This window comes from Sceloporus occidentalis, unplaced genomic scaffold (assembly GCF_023333645.1).
Source record: "Sceloporus occidentalis isolate IW3139 unplaced genomic scaffold, rSceOcc1.0.p SCAF_4, whole genome shotgun sequence".
NCBI lineage: Eukaryota > Metazoa > Chordata > Lepidosauria > Squamata > Phrynosomatidae > Sceloporus > Sceloporus occidentalis.
Genome location: NW_028316984.1, coordinates 198190602 through 198208478, shown reverse-complemented (window position 1 = coordinate 198208478; position 17877 = coordinate 198190602). Strand labels below are relative to the sequence as shown.

The 17877-nt window shown below is 41.5% G+C and overlaps 1 protein-coding gene across 1 annotated transcript; it reads right to left on the bottom strand.

Annotated features, from left to right (window-relative positions):
* Positions 1–3344: 3344 nt before the first annotated feature.
* ACTR10 (actin related protein 10) lies at positions 3345–16302 on the bottom strand. Its single transcript, XM_089522844.1, has 13 exons — positions 16139–16302; positions 14836–14908; positions 13937–14019; positions 13158–13266; positions 12114–12221; positions 11733–11800; positions 11006–11085; positions 10417–10452; positions 8900–8979; positions 8728–8801; positions 8310–8391; positions 5850–6051; positions 3345–3908 (listed from the first exon to the last, which is right to left on the bottom strand). The coding sequence occupies exons 1-13, from the start codon at positions 16213–16215 to the stop codon at positions 3727–3729; spliced, it is 1254 nt and encodes a 417-aa protein (XP_089378970.1). The 5' UTR covers positions 16216–16302; the 3' UTR covers positions 3345–3726.
* Positions 16303–17877: the final 1575 nt, after the last annotated feature.

The window sequence follows — 17877 nt, the reverse complement described above, 5'->3', positions numbered from 1 at the left end:
TTCCAAGATGATGTGTTGCCTTAATTGCATTTCCTGGTCTGCAGGCTGAAACAAACAAAAATCTCCTTTCCCCATTGATCTAAAGCCTAAAATGTAAACCCAAAGGCTGCTTTTGTGGCCCTTGGTGTTGATAACTGACCTTGAGTCGGCCTCAATTCATGGCGACCTTGTGAATGAGACTCCTTTAAGGCCCTCTTGTCTTCAGCGCTCTTTGTTTTTGCAGGCTCAGATCTGTGGCCTCTTTGATTGAGGAGTTTATCACACAGGATGGATCCCATGCAGAAATTGGATTTAAACTGGGAAAAACTCCCGCAAAAGTGGGTAGTTTTTCAGATGATGTTCGGGGTTAACCCAAACAGAAAGTAGAAAAAATCTGCAACTGGATTTAAATCCAGAAACTGGATTTAAAAAACTGAACACCCCCCCCCCCCGTAAAAGTTAGTTGTTTTCAGACAACGTCAGCATTAATGAGAATTAACGTGACGTTAACCTGAACGGAAGCTAAACAAAACCCACTCCCTTTTACTTTTGGAAAATCCTGAAAGTAGAAAGGGGCGGGTTTTGTCTACTTTCTGTTTGGGTTAATGTCACATTATCCCTGTTGTGTGTGAAAAACTTCCCGCTTTTGCGTTTTTTTCTGTTTTTTTAATCCTGTTTCTGCACGAGATTTTTGCAGTTTGCCCCGTGTGATAAACTGTTGAGTTTAACCATCTCGCATGTGGGCTTCTTCTTTTGATCGCCTTCTACCTTTCCTAGCATTATCATCTTCTAATTATTCATGCCTTCGTGATGTGACCAAAATACAACAGTTTCAATTTGATAATCTTGGCTTCCATGGAGATTCATGTTTGATCTGTTTTTGGACCCATTTGTTTGTCTTTTTGGCTGTCCACAGTATCCTCGCCACTCTTCTCCAGCTCCAGCACCACATCTCAAATGAGTCAGTTTTCTTTCTTTTGGCTTTATTCACTGTACCGCTCTCACATCCTTATATTGCTCTTGTCTGCTTCTTTAATAGCTGCCCTTCCCATTTCCAATCTTCTGATTTCTTGACTGTAGCCTCCATTCTGATCAAAGTTTAATCCAAGGTATAGAAAGTCTCTATTTCAATTTCCTCATTATCTAGGTTGAATTTACGTAGATCCTCTGTGGTCATCATTTTTGTTTTATTTATGTTGAGTAGTAAGCCTGCCTTTGCACTTTCTTCCTTGACCTCACTTAGTAATTGTTCAAGTCCATGATGTTGTCCACCAGTAGTATGGTGTCATCCATGTATCTTAAGACTGTTGATGTTCCTTCCTCCTATCTTTGCTCCTCTAATAACAAACCCACAGGGCTCAAAATAATTTTTGCAGTTTTTCTTTTGTCCCAGAATGCCCCCAGATGAACTCTAGACTGTGTAGATGGGATTGGGACTTCTACCACATTTTGCACACTCTTGGGCTCTTTTGTAGGACCAGGGAAGCCCTTTTTTGAAACCCCAAACATGGTGAAAATGCCCCTATAACCCCTCAAGTTGTTTGGGGGTAAAATGTGTTTATTTATTTTTTTGCAAGGTCTGGGGGTGGTGCCTAATGCAAAACACATACCCTTCCAGTCTTCCATAGTTGTTCATAATATAAACCCATTACAGACAGGTCCACATCTGGATAAGATTGGAAATGATACCATAGGATAGGCAAAATGTAGTCTGCCAGTTGCATGTGGACCCCAGGTTTACTTGTGTGGTCCTCAGAGCCCCCCAGGGGAGGGTTACATTATTTTTAAAGAAGCTTTTTTGCCCCAAAATGCATTTTGGAACGCGCAAAGTGCATTTTTAAAACCTGCAAATAAGCTGGAATTTTTTGAGGAAAGAAGAAGGTCTCTCCAGAGATGAAAAAGGCCAATGGTAGCATAAAAATATGGTGAAAATGTCTCTTCCAGTCCCTAGAGGGGTATTTGTGGGTGTGGTGTCATATGGAGGTACAGCCTAACAGCAACAACATTTCCATTGTTTTTGAATGGAGAGCAGCGGCTAAAAAGATCTGCCATTTGAGTTCTGTTTTAAAAATCCCCTGTGAGTCCACAGTTGTGTTTCCATATGTAGCTGGTTATGTTACATTTGTACTTTGTTATGTGCCCTCAAGGCAACTAACTCTGAATGTGCCCCATCAATCATTCTTTGCAAGATATATTCAGAGGAAATTTTCTGTTGCCTTTCTTAGGCTGAGAGAGTGTGACTTGCTCAGTGGGTTTCCATGACTGAGTCTGGATTTGAACCCAGGTCTCTGGAGTCAGAGTCCAAGACTCAACACATTGCCTCTCATCTCTTGAAACACTGTTCAGTTAAACATCTTTACTGCTTGTGTGTTACAACCAATAATTCTGTTACATTCAAATAGTAAGGGAAGTTCAGCTCCTTGTAAGGTCTAGAAGGTCCAGGATTGTCATTGGAAATTCACTTCCAAGTATGGCAGAGCTCTGAGTCTTAAGAGGTGAATGACAAGGAAAGATTTGACATATAGAGGGTGTGATTTAATTTTTGTTTCCATATCATTCATTTGATCATCTTGGACCATAAAAATTCACATAATAGGAGCTTGGAAGCCTGAAAGTGAATTCATTGATATTGATTTGGAAATGAACTAATTAATAGTAAATAACTAAAACATTAGTAACATTGAACAAAATGAAAACTAACTTAAAAAACCTTAAGCCCAAAATAAAAAAATAATAATAGTGCACAATATTGTTACCGCTCCATTTGTGTTGTTATAATTCTGGTGCAGAGCCAGCAGGTTGCAGTATTTGAGTGTTGGACTAGGACTCTGAGAGACCAGGGATCAAATCCCTATTCAGCCATGGAAACCCAGCGGGTGATCTCAACCAAGTCACAGGCTGCATCTTCACTGTAGAAATAATCCAGTTTAACACCACTTTAACTGCCATGGCCCAATGCTATGGAATTCTGAGAACTATAGTTTTCTGAGACATTTAGCCGTTTCTGTCAGAGAGCTCTGGTGCCACAATAAACTGTAATTCCCAGAAATCCATAGCACTGAGCCAGGGCAGTTAAAGTGGTGTCAAAGTGGATTATTTCAGCAGTGTGGATGCAGCCACAGTCTCTCTGGCAGAGGAAGGCAATGGCAAACCTCCTCTGAAGAAACCTGGCCAAGATAACCTACTAAGACCAACACTATAAGCTGGAGTTGGCTGTTTAATAATTTTAAAAAAACTTATAATTTTTGGCTGCGATTTTATATCAATCTCTGTTGCATACACCTTTACTGACCTCACGTTTTCTAAAAGCAAAACCAGTCTTCAGACAGACTTCCAGGGGAGGAAACACACACAATGCCACAGAGTTTTGTTTTCCATGTTTTAATCAAGTACTAAAGTGAAATAAAACTTTAAGTTGGGTTTGGCAGAGGAAGCTCCATTTGGAAGTTCAGGTGCTAAGAAGTTTCAGTTTTACATGCTTTAAATAATAATAAAGATTGAAGGCTTGTAACCTTGCTTTCTAATGACTGTACATAATAAATAAGCACAACAAAGGGGTATCATATAAAGTTGGGGTAGCTGACACAAGGGGACAGAAAAGGCCAACATCTCAACCACTCATCTGGAGCAGAATCTTCCACATCTGAGAGACAACCTGCTTTCAACTCTGTCAAAGTTTAACATCAGGAAGAGAAGCAAGGAAGGGAGTGCCATAATGCGAACCAAACTCTTGTCTCAGTCAGAATTCTACTTCTCAGTGGAAAAGGCCCTTTTCATTAAGGGTGGGGGTGTTTTCCCTACATCAAACATCATTTCCAAAGGAGGGTTATTGAGGCAACACCAGTCAGGGATGCGACCCGTCTGGTTGTAATATTCTTTTGATACCGAACGACTGCCAAGGATGTCCTGGAGGGCTCCAAAAATGGCTCCTGTTAGGTGAAACGAAAGAAATGTTTTGAGTAATGAGAAAAAAAACCCAAAACAAATGACAGAAAGGTAGCAGGAGACTGAAGTGTTGTCTATAAAGGTTTACCATTTGGTATAGCTAAGTTGGCCTAAATACCCTGAAGGGACCAGATCCTGCCTGATCTTGGAAACTAAGCAGGGTCATCCCTGGTTAGTACTTGACTGGGAGTCCACCAATGAATGCCAAGTGCGGTACGCTACATTTCAGAAGAACTGGCAAAACCATCTCTGACTAATCTTTCCCTTAGAAAACCCTATGAAATTAATGGGGTTGCCATTGAGTTAACCGGTGACTTGAAGGCAATCGTATACATACACAACTAAGTTAACCTTCTCTTAACATTCTCTTCTAGAATGTTTGGGGAATACATTCAAAATGTACATAATCTTGATTAAAGTCTCTAGTGAATTCCAGGGACTGATTCAGAGCCTATCAGTTTGGAAGTGCAACAGGACCATTCATAATTAAGGCAATGGTTTCTGTATGAAAGAAGAAAGGTCAGAAAGTGACCATAAGGCCTAAGGAAAGTAGAACCATGCTGAAGAAAATGTCAGCTTGGAAAATGTAAGCCCTTCAAAATTTAAAATGAAGCCAACCATGCAGAAAGCTGAGTCTTGCCGTGTAACATTTTAACATGTTCTGCTGATACTAAGTAGAAAACCAGTGTGAGATACAACTGTGACATATATAATTTGGAAACAATACTTGCTTGTTATTGGTGGGTTTCTATGACTTTCATAGACTTTAACTGTTCATTTGCTGCCAATGCATCATTTTTAAGAATTCTATATAAGCTTGAGGCAACTGCTTAGTAGTCAGCAGACTCTGAGCATCCATACCAGACTCTGCTCAGTGTAAAATCTATAGCAATAGCAAGTACATTTCTATATCACTTATCAGTGCACTTAAACACTCCATATATACAATATTCAAGCTAATTGCCCCCAACAAGCTGGGTACTCATTTTAGTGACCTCAGAAGGATGCAAACCTGAGTCGACCCTGAGCCCCTGGCTAGTATTTAACTCACAGCCTTATGGTTTGTGAGTGATTGGATGCAGTACAGGCATTTAACCACTGCACCACCACTGAATGGAATAGGTTCCATTCACAAAATCAAAGGGTTAATTTCCTCTTAGGATACACTCAGGACTCTTAGGCATAGAGAAATTTAGGCCCATTACAGACAGGCCTTTGCTCCGCCCCCAGTATGTACTAGGGGTTGGCCAAGGATGCAGCGTCCAATCAGGCCTCACCCCTAGTACGTACTGGGCGTCCACACGTCATGGCGCGGTTGTGATGCCATAAATGCGCCATTGGCGCCTTGCGGTGTCACAACTATGCCACAAGAAGAGCCCGCTTTTTGCGAGTTCTTTTTGCTGCGTGGGGGAGCCACGCGGTTTGTCCACTGCAGGTCCCTCGCGCAGCAAACATGGGCGCTGGCAGAGCGCCCTTTTTGGGCGCTCTGTATAGCGCCTTAGATACTGCAAAATACAGTGGGCCCTTGGTATCTACTGGGGTTTGGTTCCACAACCCCCCTGTGGATACCAAAATCCATGGATGCTCAAGCCCCATTAAACTCAGCAGCATCATGAAATGGTGTCCCTTATATAAAATGGCAAAATGAAGCTTTGCGTTTTGGAATTTATATATTTTAAAAATATTTTCTTGAATCAATGAAAAAAAAAAATCTTTGACTATGGATGGCTGACTATAAAGTGTTTAAACCTTTGAACAGCTTGACACTGAGCTTCGACAGGATGCATGAAATTATTAAAACAGGGAATCTGAGACAGCGGATACTGAGTAATTGCTCAAGGCTGTTACAAGGCCCTATTGAATATGCCTCATAACTCCAGTCTCTCCCACAGCCCACCCTCCTCCCAAAATTATTTCAGACTAACCTCCCAACCAGGCCACACAGTTGGGCTTTGCAGGCGGGGTGTGCACTCGGAAGGTCTTTGAGCCCAGTATTTCCTTGTACTTGGGCTTCTCCACCAGGTATCTGATTTCCGCCATTAACCTGTGCAGGAATCCTGGCAGCATAGCAGTGCCGCCAATGACCACCAAGTTCTCAGCCAACTGTTTTCTGGTATCTATCGGACACTGGCAAGAGAGAGGAATGAAAATGCTTTATTTGACCCATAAACTCAACAAGATTCATTCTATAACAGGTTGGCATATTTCTTGTGTGCAAAAAACAAAACAAAATATACCCTGTAATCTGCAAGGAAGGAGAAAACTGGCTTCCTATTGTTATGGGCTCACTTTCCCAAGAGCTTGCCATTCTGAACATCTGTCAGGATTGCTTTTCTTGTGTATTGTGTATAGACGTGGACTGGATGGCCCTTGTGGTCTCTTCCAACTTTCTCGTTCTATGTTCTATTCTATACCTAGAACAGCTTCTGCCATTCTGCTTCTACAGTAAGGAGTTTGGAATTTACCACATTACTCTGGTTGGTAGTGGTGGTTGTGGTCTCTGTCAGACAATCAATGTGCTAACAGTGTTGTCACCAAAGCCTGGTGGCATTTGAGGTATTACCTTGTTCCCTTTTTAAAAATAACAATAGGCTTACTATAGAAAAGCAAGTTGAACAACCATATACAGTGGGCCCTTCTCTTACATGGGGGATCCATTCCAGACCCCCCCTGTGTAGGAGAAAAAAACGCATATGCTCAAACACCATAAGAAGTAATGGGGTCTGTGCCTGCGTTGTGCCCCGTCATTCCTTCTGGGGCACGGGAGCCTTTTTTCTGGTGCAGCTTCCAGCATATGCTGGAAGCTGCGTATGGTGTGCCCGCATATGGTGCAGGCACACTGTATACTGCCCAATATAAGCTGCAGCAGGAAGTCACTCATTCCCCATTCAGCTGGTGTAGGATTGAAATAAATAGAATGACCAGCATCCACTGGTCCAGGGAAAGAAGTGGTGGTAATAATAATTATTTTGGGGGATGCGGGGAGGAGGAGGTGCAGATCAAAGGAACGGATAGGCAGCTACAATTGCTTTGGAAGTTCACTACAACCACTGTGAGCTCTCAAAAAGCAGCAGGTTATGACCAGCTGTTTTAGCAGAGTGTGCATGTCTGTTATTGCTGTGGAGGAATTGGGGGCTCTTTTGTTAGCACATCCTATACCCTTCTAACTGGATATGTGGTTTTCATTAATTCATATCTGGCACTGGGCATGTTTTTGGAGAGGTCACAATGATCTGTGGAAATTACGTAAGGGGTCATGGTGACCTAAAGAGATGTGAGGAACCTAGATAGTACTAAAATAAAAGGTAAATGGGTACACTCCATCAACTCCCAAGCTCTCTGCACTTAAGGCTAAGTGAGCCACAGTGCAAAGCAGTTAGAGATTATAACCTTCACCTATGATCCTATCTACCCTTCTTGCCTAATGACTAGGGATTGTCTCAAACTATTTTATAACTCCAGAGTTAAAACCATCAGTTCTTCTGGAATCCTTTTGTTAATTCCATGGGAAAACCATCAGGTCGTTGTTACACCATGGGATAGCATCATACACCCCTCAAGGGTGTGAAACAGGATCATATCTGCCCCACACCTGACCAATTCGTTGCTACAGACCAGGGCTCTCTTCCATAAACTGAAGTTCCACTCTTTGTATCGCCTCAGACGCTGGCTGAGCCATCTTTATCTTCTGTGGAACTCTCTCTCCAGGATTGGTAATTATCATCCCCTCTAATTCCAGATTTCACGCTATCTTTCACACCTTTTCCTTCTGTTAATCTTGTACGGTTCTAAGGTTGCAACAGCTCTGTGTGTATGTGTGCACCTTTGTATGTTTCTAATTAAAATTATTCATTAAATTGGAGTTTCTCTGCAGTGAGTACTGGTATATATAGGTGGCAAGATCCCCAAAGTTACCCTCCTCTCACTGGCTTCCATTTGAGCTAATAATTCCTCCAAGACACCAATGAGACACTGACACTGTAGGTGGAGACCCACTTGTCCCCCCATACCTTTTAGGGTAATACTTTCCACAATTATAGCATTATGATCCTGCTTTTAAATACCAAGGCAGCAGTCTATGGAATCCTGGAATTTGTAGTTTGGGGAGGCACAAGGTGAGTCTCTTTGGCTAAAAATTCTAAATACTCTGCCCTAAATTGCAAATCCTAAGATTCCATGGCATTTTAAAAGGAAATAGGCTGCATCCACACTGCAGAAATAATCCAGTTTGATGTTGCTTTAACTGCCATGGCTCAATGCTATGGAATTCTGGGAACTGTAGTTTGTTGTGGTCCCAGATTGAAGCAGGCCTTTGGAGAAGTTTGTTGCTGGAAGAGATAGGTGGGCACCTGAAAAACAACAACCTCTAAGGTTAGTTGTAGTACCTCCATAAGTGAGTCCAGAATTAAAGTGGCCACTGATTTTTCTTCATTATCCTGCTCGAAGAGTATTTCAACAACAGAATCTCTGTTGGTAAGAAACAAAAGGAGGCTTTAAGTAATCCAAATACTTAATGAACAACCATTTCTTTTCAAGAGGTTAAAGCACATCATGCATCCCTTTCCACCTTTTAGAACCAAATCCAAAGCACTGAATAGATCTTAACCCTTGCATTGACCTCATGGATGATGACATTTGGAGTAATTGCCTCAAGACCTTTGCATTCTGCTCTTCCAGCAAGTAAAATCTAGGAGGAGGGTGGCAGATGCCACCGAGCAGAACTGTTGGCAAAAAACAGTACAATAATGGGAGAGGGGTAACATAAGCCCCCATAATAATGTAAAATCCTGTCACATTTCTCACCTAATTGCTCCATTGACATGCAATATTTTCTCTCCATCCAGTGGATAGTCTACATCAGGAGGTGGGGTTGGACGCTATGGTTGAAACAACATCATCATCAGAAGAAACATGAAAAAGAAATCTAAAATTTTCTCTTCTACTGAATTGGAAAGTCACATTATTCCTCACATACCTCAGCAGTGCCATCCATATTGAACTTTGCTGCCTGAATCTTTAGCCCCCGCTGGAGATCACTCACAAAGCATGTACGAACTACAGAGAAAGACAGAAGAAATCTTTAGAATATTCTTAATTATCACAGCCTATCCTCAATATCCACAGATTCAACCATCCACGGCTTGAAAAATATTTTTAAAAATCCAAAAAGCAAACCTTGATTTTGCCATTTTATATAATTACTACGCCATTGTATATAGTGGGATTTGAGCATCCAGGGATTTTGGGATCCATGGGGGGGGGGGGGGTTTCCCTACAACCAAACCCCAGCAGATAATAATAATTAATAATAATTTTTATTTATATTTCCCGCCTCTCCCTGTGGATCGAGGTGGGATTACAACAATAAAAACAGCATTACAACATTAATAGCTACAATATCATATAAAATACACTCGATACAAGGGCCCACTGTATATAATCTTTCTAACAGGTACAATGTCCTGATACAACTATTAGTTCTGAGTGAGGGAACTCCAGTGTGCACATAAAATTCCTCTGTGCCCGTGAGGTCCCTGTTCTTATCAGTGGAGGAAACAAATTCATAGACTTAGAATCACAGAGTTGGAAGAAACTGCAAGGGCCACTTAGACCAACCCCCCCGCCAGAAAAGAATACACAACTAAAACATTCCTGATTGATGGCCAAAGAAGGAATGTCCACCACTCTCTGAGACAATCTATTTCACTGTCAAACAGCTCCTATTGCCAGGAAGTTTTTTTCTGGTGTTTTAAGTGGAATCTTTTTTTGTATCATCAATTCATCATTTTGTGTCATAGTCTTTGGAGCAGCAGAAAACAAGCTTGCTCCATCTTGTAGTCTGTGCAGGAACAGAAAACAAGTTTGTTCCATTCTCTACATGGCATTATTTCAAATCACCCAATGTTCTTAGCCAAACTGACAAGTCTGCACATAAGCTATATATGATGAAAGCACATGCTAGAAGCAAAACTCTGAAGTGGATATGGCCTACATGCTGTAGGCTGTCCAGTCTAATATATCTTCTTAGGGTCCATACAGGCAGGCCAAAATAAAGCTGCTTCGGGTCACTCTGAAGGAATGCTGTTTAAATGACAGACACACATCTTAAGAGGCCAGAAGCTGCGCCAAAGCTATGCTCCTTAGGACTGAGGTGTGGCTTTGGCATGGCTTCTGGCCTCTTAGGACACATGCATCATTTAAACAGCATAGCTCCAAAGTGACCCGAAGCAGCTTTATTTTGGCCTGTCTGTACCGGCTCTTAGTTGTGTGTAAAATCCACAGACCTAGTTTGTAAGATTCCAAGATAAAAAACTAAAACTTTGTTTTGTCTTGGAAAATTATTACAGCATTAGTTGCTGTCATTCAGACAGCACTATGAAAAGAGGCACCTAAAGACATCCAACTGGAGTGTGACAATCTGTTGTCTATCTGATATCACTGCTTTATTGGGGGAAAGCTAAGGTATGATCTATATGAAGAAATTTGTTTTACCTTTGATGTCTTCTACAATGTCTTCTGGAACAGAACCTAAAAATACAGGAAACAGTTTAGTCCAACAGAGCTGCAATCAACATCAACTGACTGACTGGATCCCAATGCAGAGTGCACTGAGAAGATAGTAGAAATAAGGCAGAAAGTGCTGTTTCAAAATGTCAACATTAAAACACACACTGTTTTATTGTTAAACACTAGTTTAACAGAACACATGTCTGGAAATTTGTGTTTAAAGACACTTGAGCAAATATACTTAGGTTCTGCCAAATCAGGTTAATCTTTCATTTTAAAGATATGGAATGGAATAAATTGAAATATAGAGTACTGAATATTTTTCTCCCTGTCCCAAATTAACAACATACCTCCTATTAGAAGAAAGAGGCTTGAGTAAGGCCCACAAACCATTAGGACTTAGGTCCAGTAAGATTCCAGAAAGGATATTACTATTAACTTTAATGAAGATAGATTGCCTGCTGATTTTACTTTTATAACTCTAGTAAGCAAGATGAGGGTAAAAGGGGGATGTAACTCATTGAAACAGTTTCAATGAGTAGTATCCCTCTTACATCAACAAAGATAAAATTACCCATCACTGAGGGAAGGCTCTGGCCTTTGGTGGCTCCAGTATCCACGGTGCTTTGTTCCAGTAGCTGGTACTCCAACTCTCTAAAGGATTGCAACAGCAGAAATTATTTTAGTGAAAAATTATCATTTATTTTTTTAAAAAATTATATACCACCTTTCTCCCAAAATAAGACCCAAGTCTGGTTGCAGTTTGAGTCCAAACAAAATACATTTAGAAAAATGGGTAATGCAAAAGTTAAAAAAAAACACAAAACAATCAGACAATTAGATTAACATATGATGTTACGTATGTTAATCTATTATTGTTCTCCACCTTGATCCATGGGGAGAGACAGGCAAGAAATATTATGATTTTAAAAGATACAGTCTGGAGCCAAACTGTGTAATTACTATTGGTTCCACAATAAGCTCCGGTACAACATATAGTACTACTTTCTATAGCAATTGGAGACATAGTGGTTAACACAGATTTTGTAAAAAATTCATGAATTGCTACAAAACAATTGGAGCATAGCCAAAGGAATGGTTCAGATGTAACATTTCTGAATCCTCGTAATGATAAATTCAGGAAAAGCTCTGTTTTAGGAACACTGTCCTGCTATTGTCTGCAGCTTACTGTGCAGTTTGGAGGACGAGAGCATTTGTGGGCAGAAATGTTATACCTGAATGCATTCAAGACTACTTCCTACAGCACAAAGGCTTTAACAAAATACTTGCTATCAACTTACTTGTGTATGGCTTTTCCTCCCAACGGAAGAGCTGCCCAGCAATTCAGAACTGGAATTCCTTCATAAATCTGTGAGCAGCTAAGGATGCTTCATTAATACTATTTATGATACAGAAAACCAAATACTAAATATCATAGACAGTCACTGTGAAATAATGGAGATATTTCTGTTCTCAAAGTTCAGTTTTTCCCACATTATAAAAATCTACCTTCAGTTCCATTTTGGGGGGAAAGGCATGATATAAATCCAGAGAATAACTACGTATTTTCCCCAAGGGTACAGTTTAATTGGATGGCTTGAGGAGCCACGTTCTCTTGACTAACATATTCTTCCTGTCTTATTCAGACTGAAGGGGGGAGAACAAAAGAAAAAAAAAGATACAGCTAACACCAGACTTTCTGTGTAGCCACAATCCAAGACCATAGCCGAATTAATCCCAAGTGTCAGAAGAGACATCAGATGGCTTGGGGCAAAAAGCACAGAAGGAACCTAGAGGAAACACAAAAGGGACAAACTGAAGAGGAGGCAATGAAGATGTGAGAGCGCTCCCACTATGATTTATACACAGAAAGCCCCTGGTTTGATCCTTGTATCTCCAAATAAAAGCACCTGATGAAGGAAGGATGTTTTGCCAGAGAACAATTGCCAATACTGGGATTGGTTGACAAATAGTCCAAATTAATATAAAGTAACTTCCTCCGTGAGCGCCAATGTGGTGCAGTAGTTTGAGTTTTGGGACTAAGACTCAGAAGACCAGGGTCTGAATCCTGGTTCAACCATGGAAACCCACTGGTAGGTCATGAACAAGATGCACTCTCTCAGGCTCAGAGGAAGGCAATGATAAATCTCCTCTGAATAAAATTGCCCAAGAAACCCCTAGGAGAGAAGCATCATAAACCAGAGTTGACTTGAAGGCTCATAATAAAAATGGTTTCTTCTGTCCTCCAATTTCACACATAATCTAAACAAGGACATAATAAATCAGGTCTGGTATAGTCATGCTTTACTCATGCAGTCCTTCTGCTCTCCTTTATTTAGAGAAGATGAAAGCAAGGAGGATGTAAGGGAGGAAAGGCTCTCCACTTTGTGTATGTAAACACATGCACACAAGCACCCTCCTTGAGAGAGATGAGAGCAAGTGAGCATGGAAATGTTACTTTGGGGGATTACAGCTCTCAGAATCCTGGGTCCTTCTGGTAATTGTAGCCAAAAAACAGTAACTTCTCCAAGTTCTGATCCAAACCTGGAATCAGAACAGGTCCCCCAGCACCTGGCTGATTTAATACTTTCAGCTTAAAAGTATTAAAGAAAAATAATTTTAAAAATACCCAGTTGGAGTCAGCAGTTGTTTTCCCCACAAGGAAACCAAGAAAACGGAGAATCTATTAAGACTGCCAGCAAAAACAGGGGCTTGGGATTTATTACCTCAAAATACTTGAACAGGACCTTTGTGAGGGTCTCCCTGAAATGGGAAGGGCACAGAACAGACTCCACAATCACAACACGGCGGTCTCGAGGGTTTACCAGTAAGTGTCTGAAAAGGTAATGCATACAACCAGAAAGATGAATCACAGCTGGTTCCTTTTGTTACAGATTTGTTTCTTAACTAGAGATTCCAGCAGACACAACACTCAGCAGTTTCCAAACTTAGAAGTCCAGTGCATGCACAATAAAATGGGAATAAATCACTCTGATAGCAGTGGGACTACACTTTTGGACTATTTACCATAGTTTCTCCTTATCCATTGTATAAAATCCATCCAGCCTACAGGTGAGAACAAATGCTCCCTCCTCCTAAATTTTTTAGGTATAAAATTGACACATGCGTTGAGTTAAATATTTTTTTTACATAAAACTGTTCTAATTTAAATGTTATTTCCTTATAAAATGTTAAAATATAAATATACATTAGTGTAAACCAAAATATTTTTATTCATGCACTACAAGTGGGGGGAGGAACATCTGCATGTAGATGTAAAGGTGGGTCTAAAGAATAAAAAGGCAGAGCACCACTGCTCTATAGTCTAAACGGAACTGGAAATATTAGACTGTATAACAAAAACATCTTTTTTTAAAAAATTAAACATCCTATTTCTTGTTCACTTCATTATCATTTAATTTATAATCCGTCTCCTCCTCCTAAAAAGTGTGGGTGGGGGCATAAGCCTTACCAGAGGAAAATGAACTGATCCTTCATTTCCTACCTGAAATAAAGCATGTGGATGAACTCCTTCAGGTAGGAATACAACTCTTCTGTGTTAATGTTGCACTGAACAACTTTGATAGGCTGTGAAGGAAAGAAAGACCATATGAAGCTATTTTAAAAACACCTTCTCATACGTATGTTGTATCAGCTACTTAAAGAGCAGACTAGAATGTAATGCTGTAGTTTATGAATTTTTCTCCTTGCAAGCTTTGCATATTAACAGTGCCATGCCATGAGTCACCATGGATGCTGCACTTCAAGTACACGTTAACTGATATTTCCTAGCTTTCTTACTTATTTAATAGCCCACCATTGCCACACAACAGGCTCTCTTTACCCAGGAGGGTTCTTTGCAGTTTCAAGATGGCTTAACTCAGCCTAAGCATCTGCAACAGAAAATACTGTGTATGCCATTTGAAGGTGTTCCTAGATTCATCACTGACAGTGGAGGCGCAAGTGACCTCCATGTCACTGAGTTCTTTTACCATTTGCAGCTATTACTAAACTTAGACAGCCTAGTTGGAGTTGCCTATGCACTGATAACCTTAAGCAGTTAACAGTTTCATCTTCCAGAACTGTAGTTAGCAATATTGCTATATTTTATATGGCTGTTATATTATGTCAACTGCTTCAGAGGTAGGAATGCCAGCTGAAATACAAGGAAGGGCCCCTGTTTCTTAATAGTTGTGCAAAGACAGAATTGTAGCAGGCACTGCTTGTCACACAAGCAACACTTGCTTAAATTCCCTCTTCTACAAGACAGTAACTATACAGGAACCTTGCCCTGTCTTTACCAGCCAACCCTATCCAAGGTGAAACAATCTTTAATTCTTCAAATTGACATTTAATATGTACTAAAATGCTAGCAACATGCTTTTTGGTAAAAAGGAGGCCTACCTTTGAAACACCAGGTTTCTTTATTTCACTAGGAATAACACATCTTGGTCCTGTTTCTCCTGCAAAGCCGCATCTAGAAAAATTAAGGACGTATATAAGCAAACATTTAGTATTTCAGTAAGCCGAACAAAATGGACTGATTTCATTTCTATGTGTAAGTTCCAGCTACCATCAAAACGTGTCTTTGATCCCATTGTGGTTACCACTAAATGTCAAGTTGGGTCAGCTTGAATCAGATGTTTAAACAAGACCAGCATTTTCTCCTTTCTCAGCAGTTTGTCATTTTTTGGACTGTGAGGCCGTGCTCTAGAAGAATGTATTCCTGACATTTCAGCTGCGTCTGTGGCTGGCATCTTCAGAGGATGCTGGCATGGGAGTCAGTGGGGTATATATACATACTGTGTGGCCCTTGGTTGAGAGGAAGTGATTTACACATTAGCCTCTGTGTTGGTCTGTTGCTGAATGGCAAGGCATTGGGGGTCTCTTTAATTAGTGATCCACTGTCTGCTGGGAAGTCCCCCTGACCCTGGGTGGTTTTCATTTGCATTTGCTGGGTCTCCATTTTGGTGTTTTGCAGGACTGGTAGTCAAATGTTGGGGCTCTGCAGACCGCCCCTAAGGCTCATGCTGGATTGGGACTGTAGCAAGCGCCTGCTGTGGCCCCAATCTGGCCTTTCCAGGCTGCAAAAAAGGAACTGCAAAAAGTGGCTCCTTTTTGCGCCCTGGAAGGTGCGACAGCCACGGCTTTAAGGCGCTCCTTTGACGCTGTGTCATGTGAACCCAGCGCCAGAGGAGTGCTGCGATGCCGCATGCCGTGGGGAGCAGAGCGTGGTGTCATGCTGCCCTGGGGGCGGAGTCAGGGTGTGCGTCATGTGACACCACGCATCGACTCCGCCCCCAGGCCAGGCTTAATGGCCAGTGTGCGCAGCCCCTTAGTGTACTTTAAGAGTTTCTCCTTTCCTGTTGAAGCTGTCCAGGTGTTTGTGGACATAAACCAGGACACTGGAGACTGTGATGTTTTCTGATAGGTTTAGGAGGGAAAAACCCTTTATTTCTGCAGCAAAAATAGGTCCATCTGGAAAGGTTCCAAAGGGAATGGTCCTCAGTTCCCAGAGAAACCACCCAAAGGGAAGGTGCTTCTACCATCCATCAAAGGAGTCACAGCCGCAGGAGTTTGCCGATGCCAGCCACAGATGCTGGAGAAACGTCACGAATAAACCCTTCTAGAGCATGGCCTCACAGCCCCCAAAGCCCCGAATCAACGCTTTCCTCCCGGGTTTCCCGGCCCTTCGGAGGCGCCTTACTTGGTGAAGGCCGCGCCCAGGTCGATCACCACCGCGGTCTTCTCGCCGCCGCTCCCGAGGCCCTCGTAAAGCGGCATCGCAGAGGCTCCCCCCGGACTCTGAGCCAAGGAGGTTGCGGTTCGGAAGCAAAACTCCGAAAGGCCTCACATGACTTGAGGGCCCTTCTTTGAGAGCGGCGAGCGCAGCTGATTGGTCGAGACTGGACGTTGGGGGCCTTCCGTCGTAGCCGGCGCGCTTCAGGCCTGGCTACGCATATGCCTGATCCCGGGAAATTATTTGTGGCTTCTCCGCGGGATTCCTGATACTCTACCGCACGTCTTCTGAGTCCGCAACTGCTTTGGGGAGGAACGCTCTTGGGAAAGGTCGCTCCCGGTTTCCAGTCCGTGGTCTTCGGCTGAGTGCAGGCATTTCGTTAGACAGCTACAAGCGCCGCCTTCAGCGGAGAGAAAGAGAGTGGGAAAGGGTGGGTAAAGGGGCACGGTGCTTTGCGCTTCGGGCGACATTTCCGGTTGTCGATGGGAGGCACTGCAATATCAGTATTGTTAGTGGGTGTATGTGTACAATTATAATTACATTATAATCGTATATTACATTATAATTGTACATTATTATTATTATTATTATTATTATTATTAAAATTATAGTTGTGTATTATACTATAATTATTTTCATTATTATAATACAATTATAACTGTATTTATTATAATTATTATATTTATGGGTATCCTGCTCTTTTCCCAGAACTGGGGCTCAGAGTGGCCCTCAATACTATTTTCTTTTCTATTTTATTTTTAAAGAGTTTCTTACAAACATACTAAAATACTAAAAGAACAGTACAATTAAAACAGAAAAGTGGTACGTTAATGGAATTAAATTATTACAATATTAAAATAGATTGCTTATTTAAAAGATGAAAACACAGTTTTAAAAGATAAAAACTGTTAAAACACACACACACACACAGAGCTTTATATATTAATTCACATAAACTAGGACATTTAGTGAGCTGACATGGCATAGTGGTTTGAGCGCTGGACTATGACTCTGGAGAACAGGGTTCAAGTCCCCACTCAACCCTGGAAACCCATTGGGTGACCATAGTTTTTGTGGGTTTTTCAGGCTCTGTGGCCATGTTCTATAAGAGTTTCTTCCTGACGTTTCGCCAGCATCTGTGGTTGGCATCTTCAGACCTCGGGCAAGTCACACTCTCTCAGCCTCATACAGGGTTGGTGTCACCCAGTGGGGTAACTCATGGTGTCACCCCCCATGGCCTCCTCCCAAACCACACAGAATTCTTAGTAATGTTTTTTGTACTAATGTTACTCATTAATCGTAATTCCCATATACAGTATTACTGAATGTCATGGTAATAACTGTGGCATAAACGACTAGCAAAATTAAAATTATACCTTTAAATTACAATATCATACGCACAGCCTAAATGTATTTTCATGTACATACGCACAGAATAAATGTGTTTACATGTACAGATCCATAGAATCATAGAGTTGGAAGAGACCCAAGGGTCATCCAGTCCAACCCTAATCTGCCATGCAGAAACTCACAGTCAAAGCATCCCCGACAGATAGCCATTTAGCCTTTGTTTAAAGACCTCCAAAGGAGGAGACTCCACCACTCTCCGAGGGAATGTCTTCCACTGCCGAACAGCTCTTACTGTCAGTAAGGTCTTCCTAATGTTGAGCTGGAATTGCTTTTCCTGTAGTTTGAACCCATTGCTC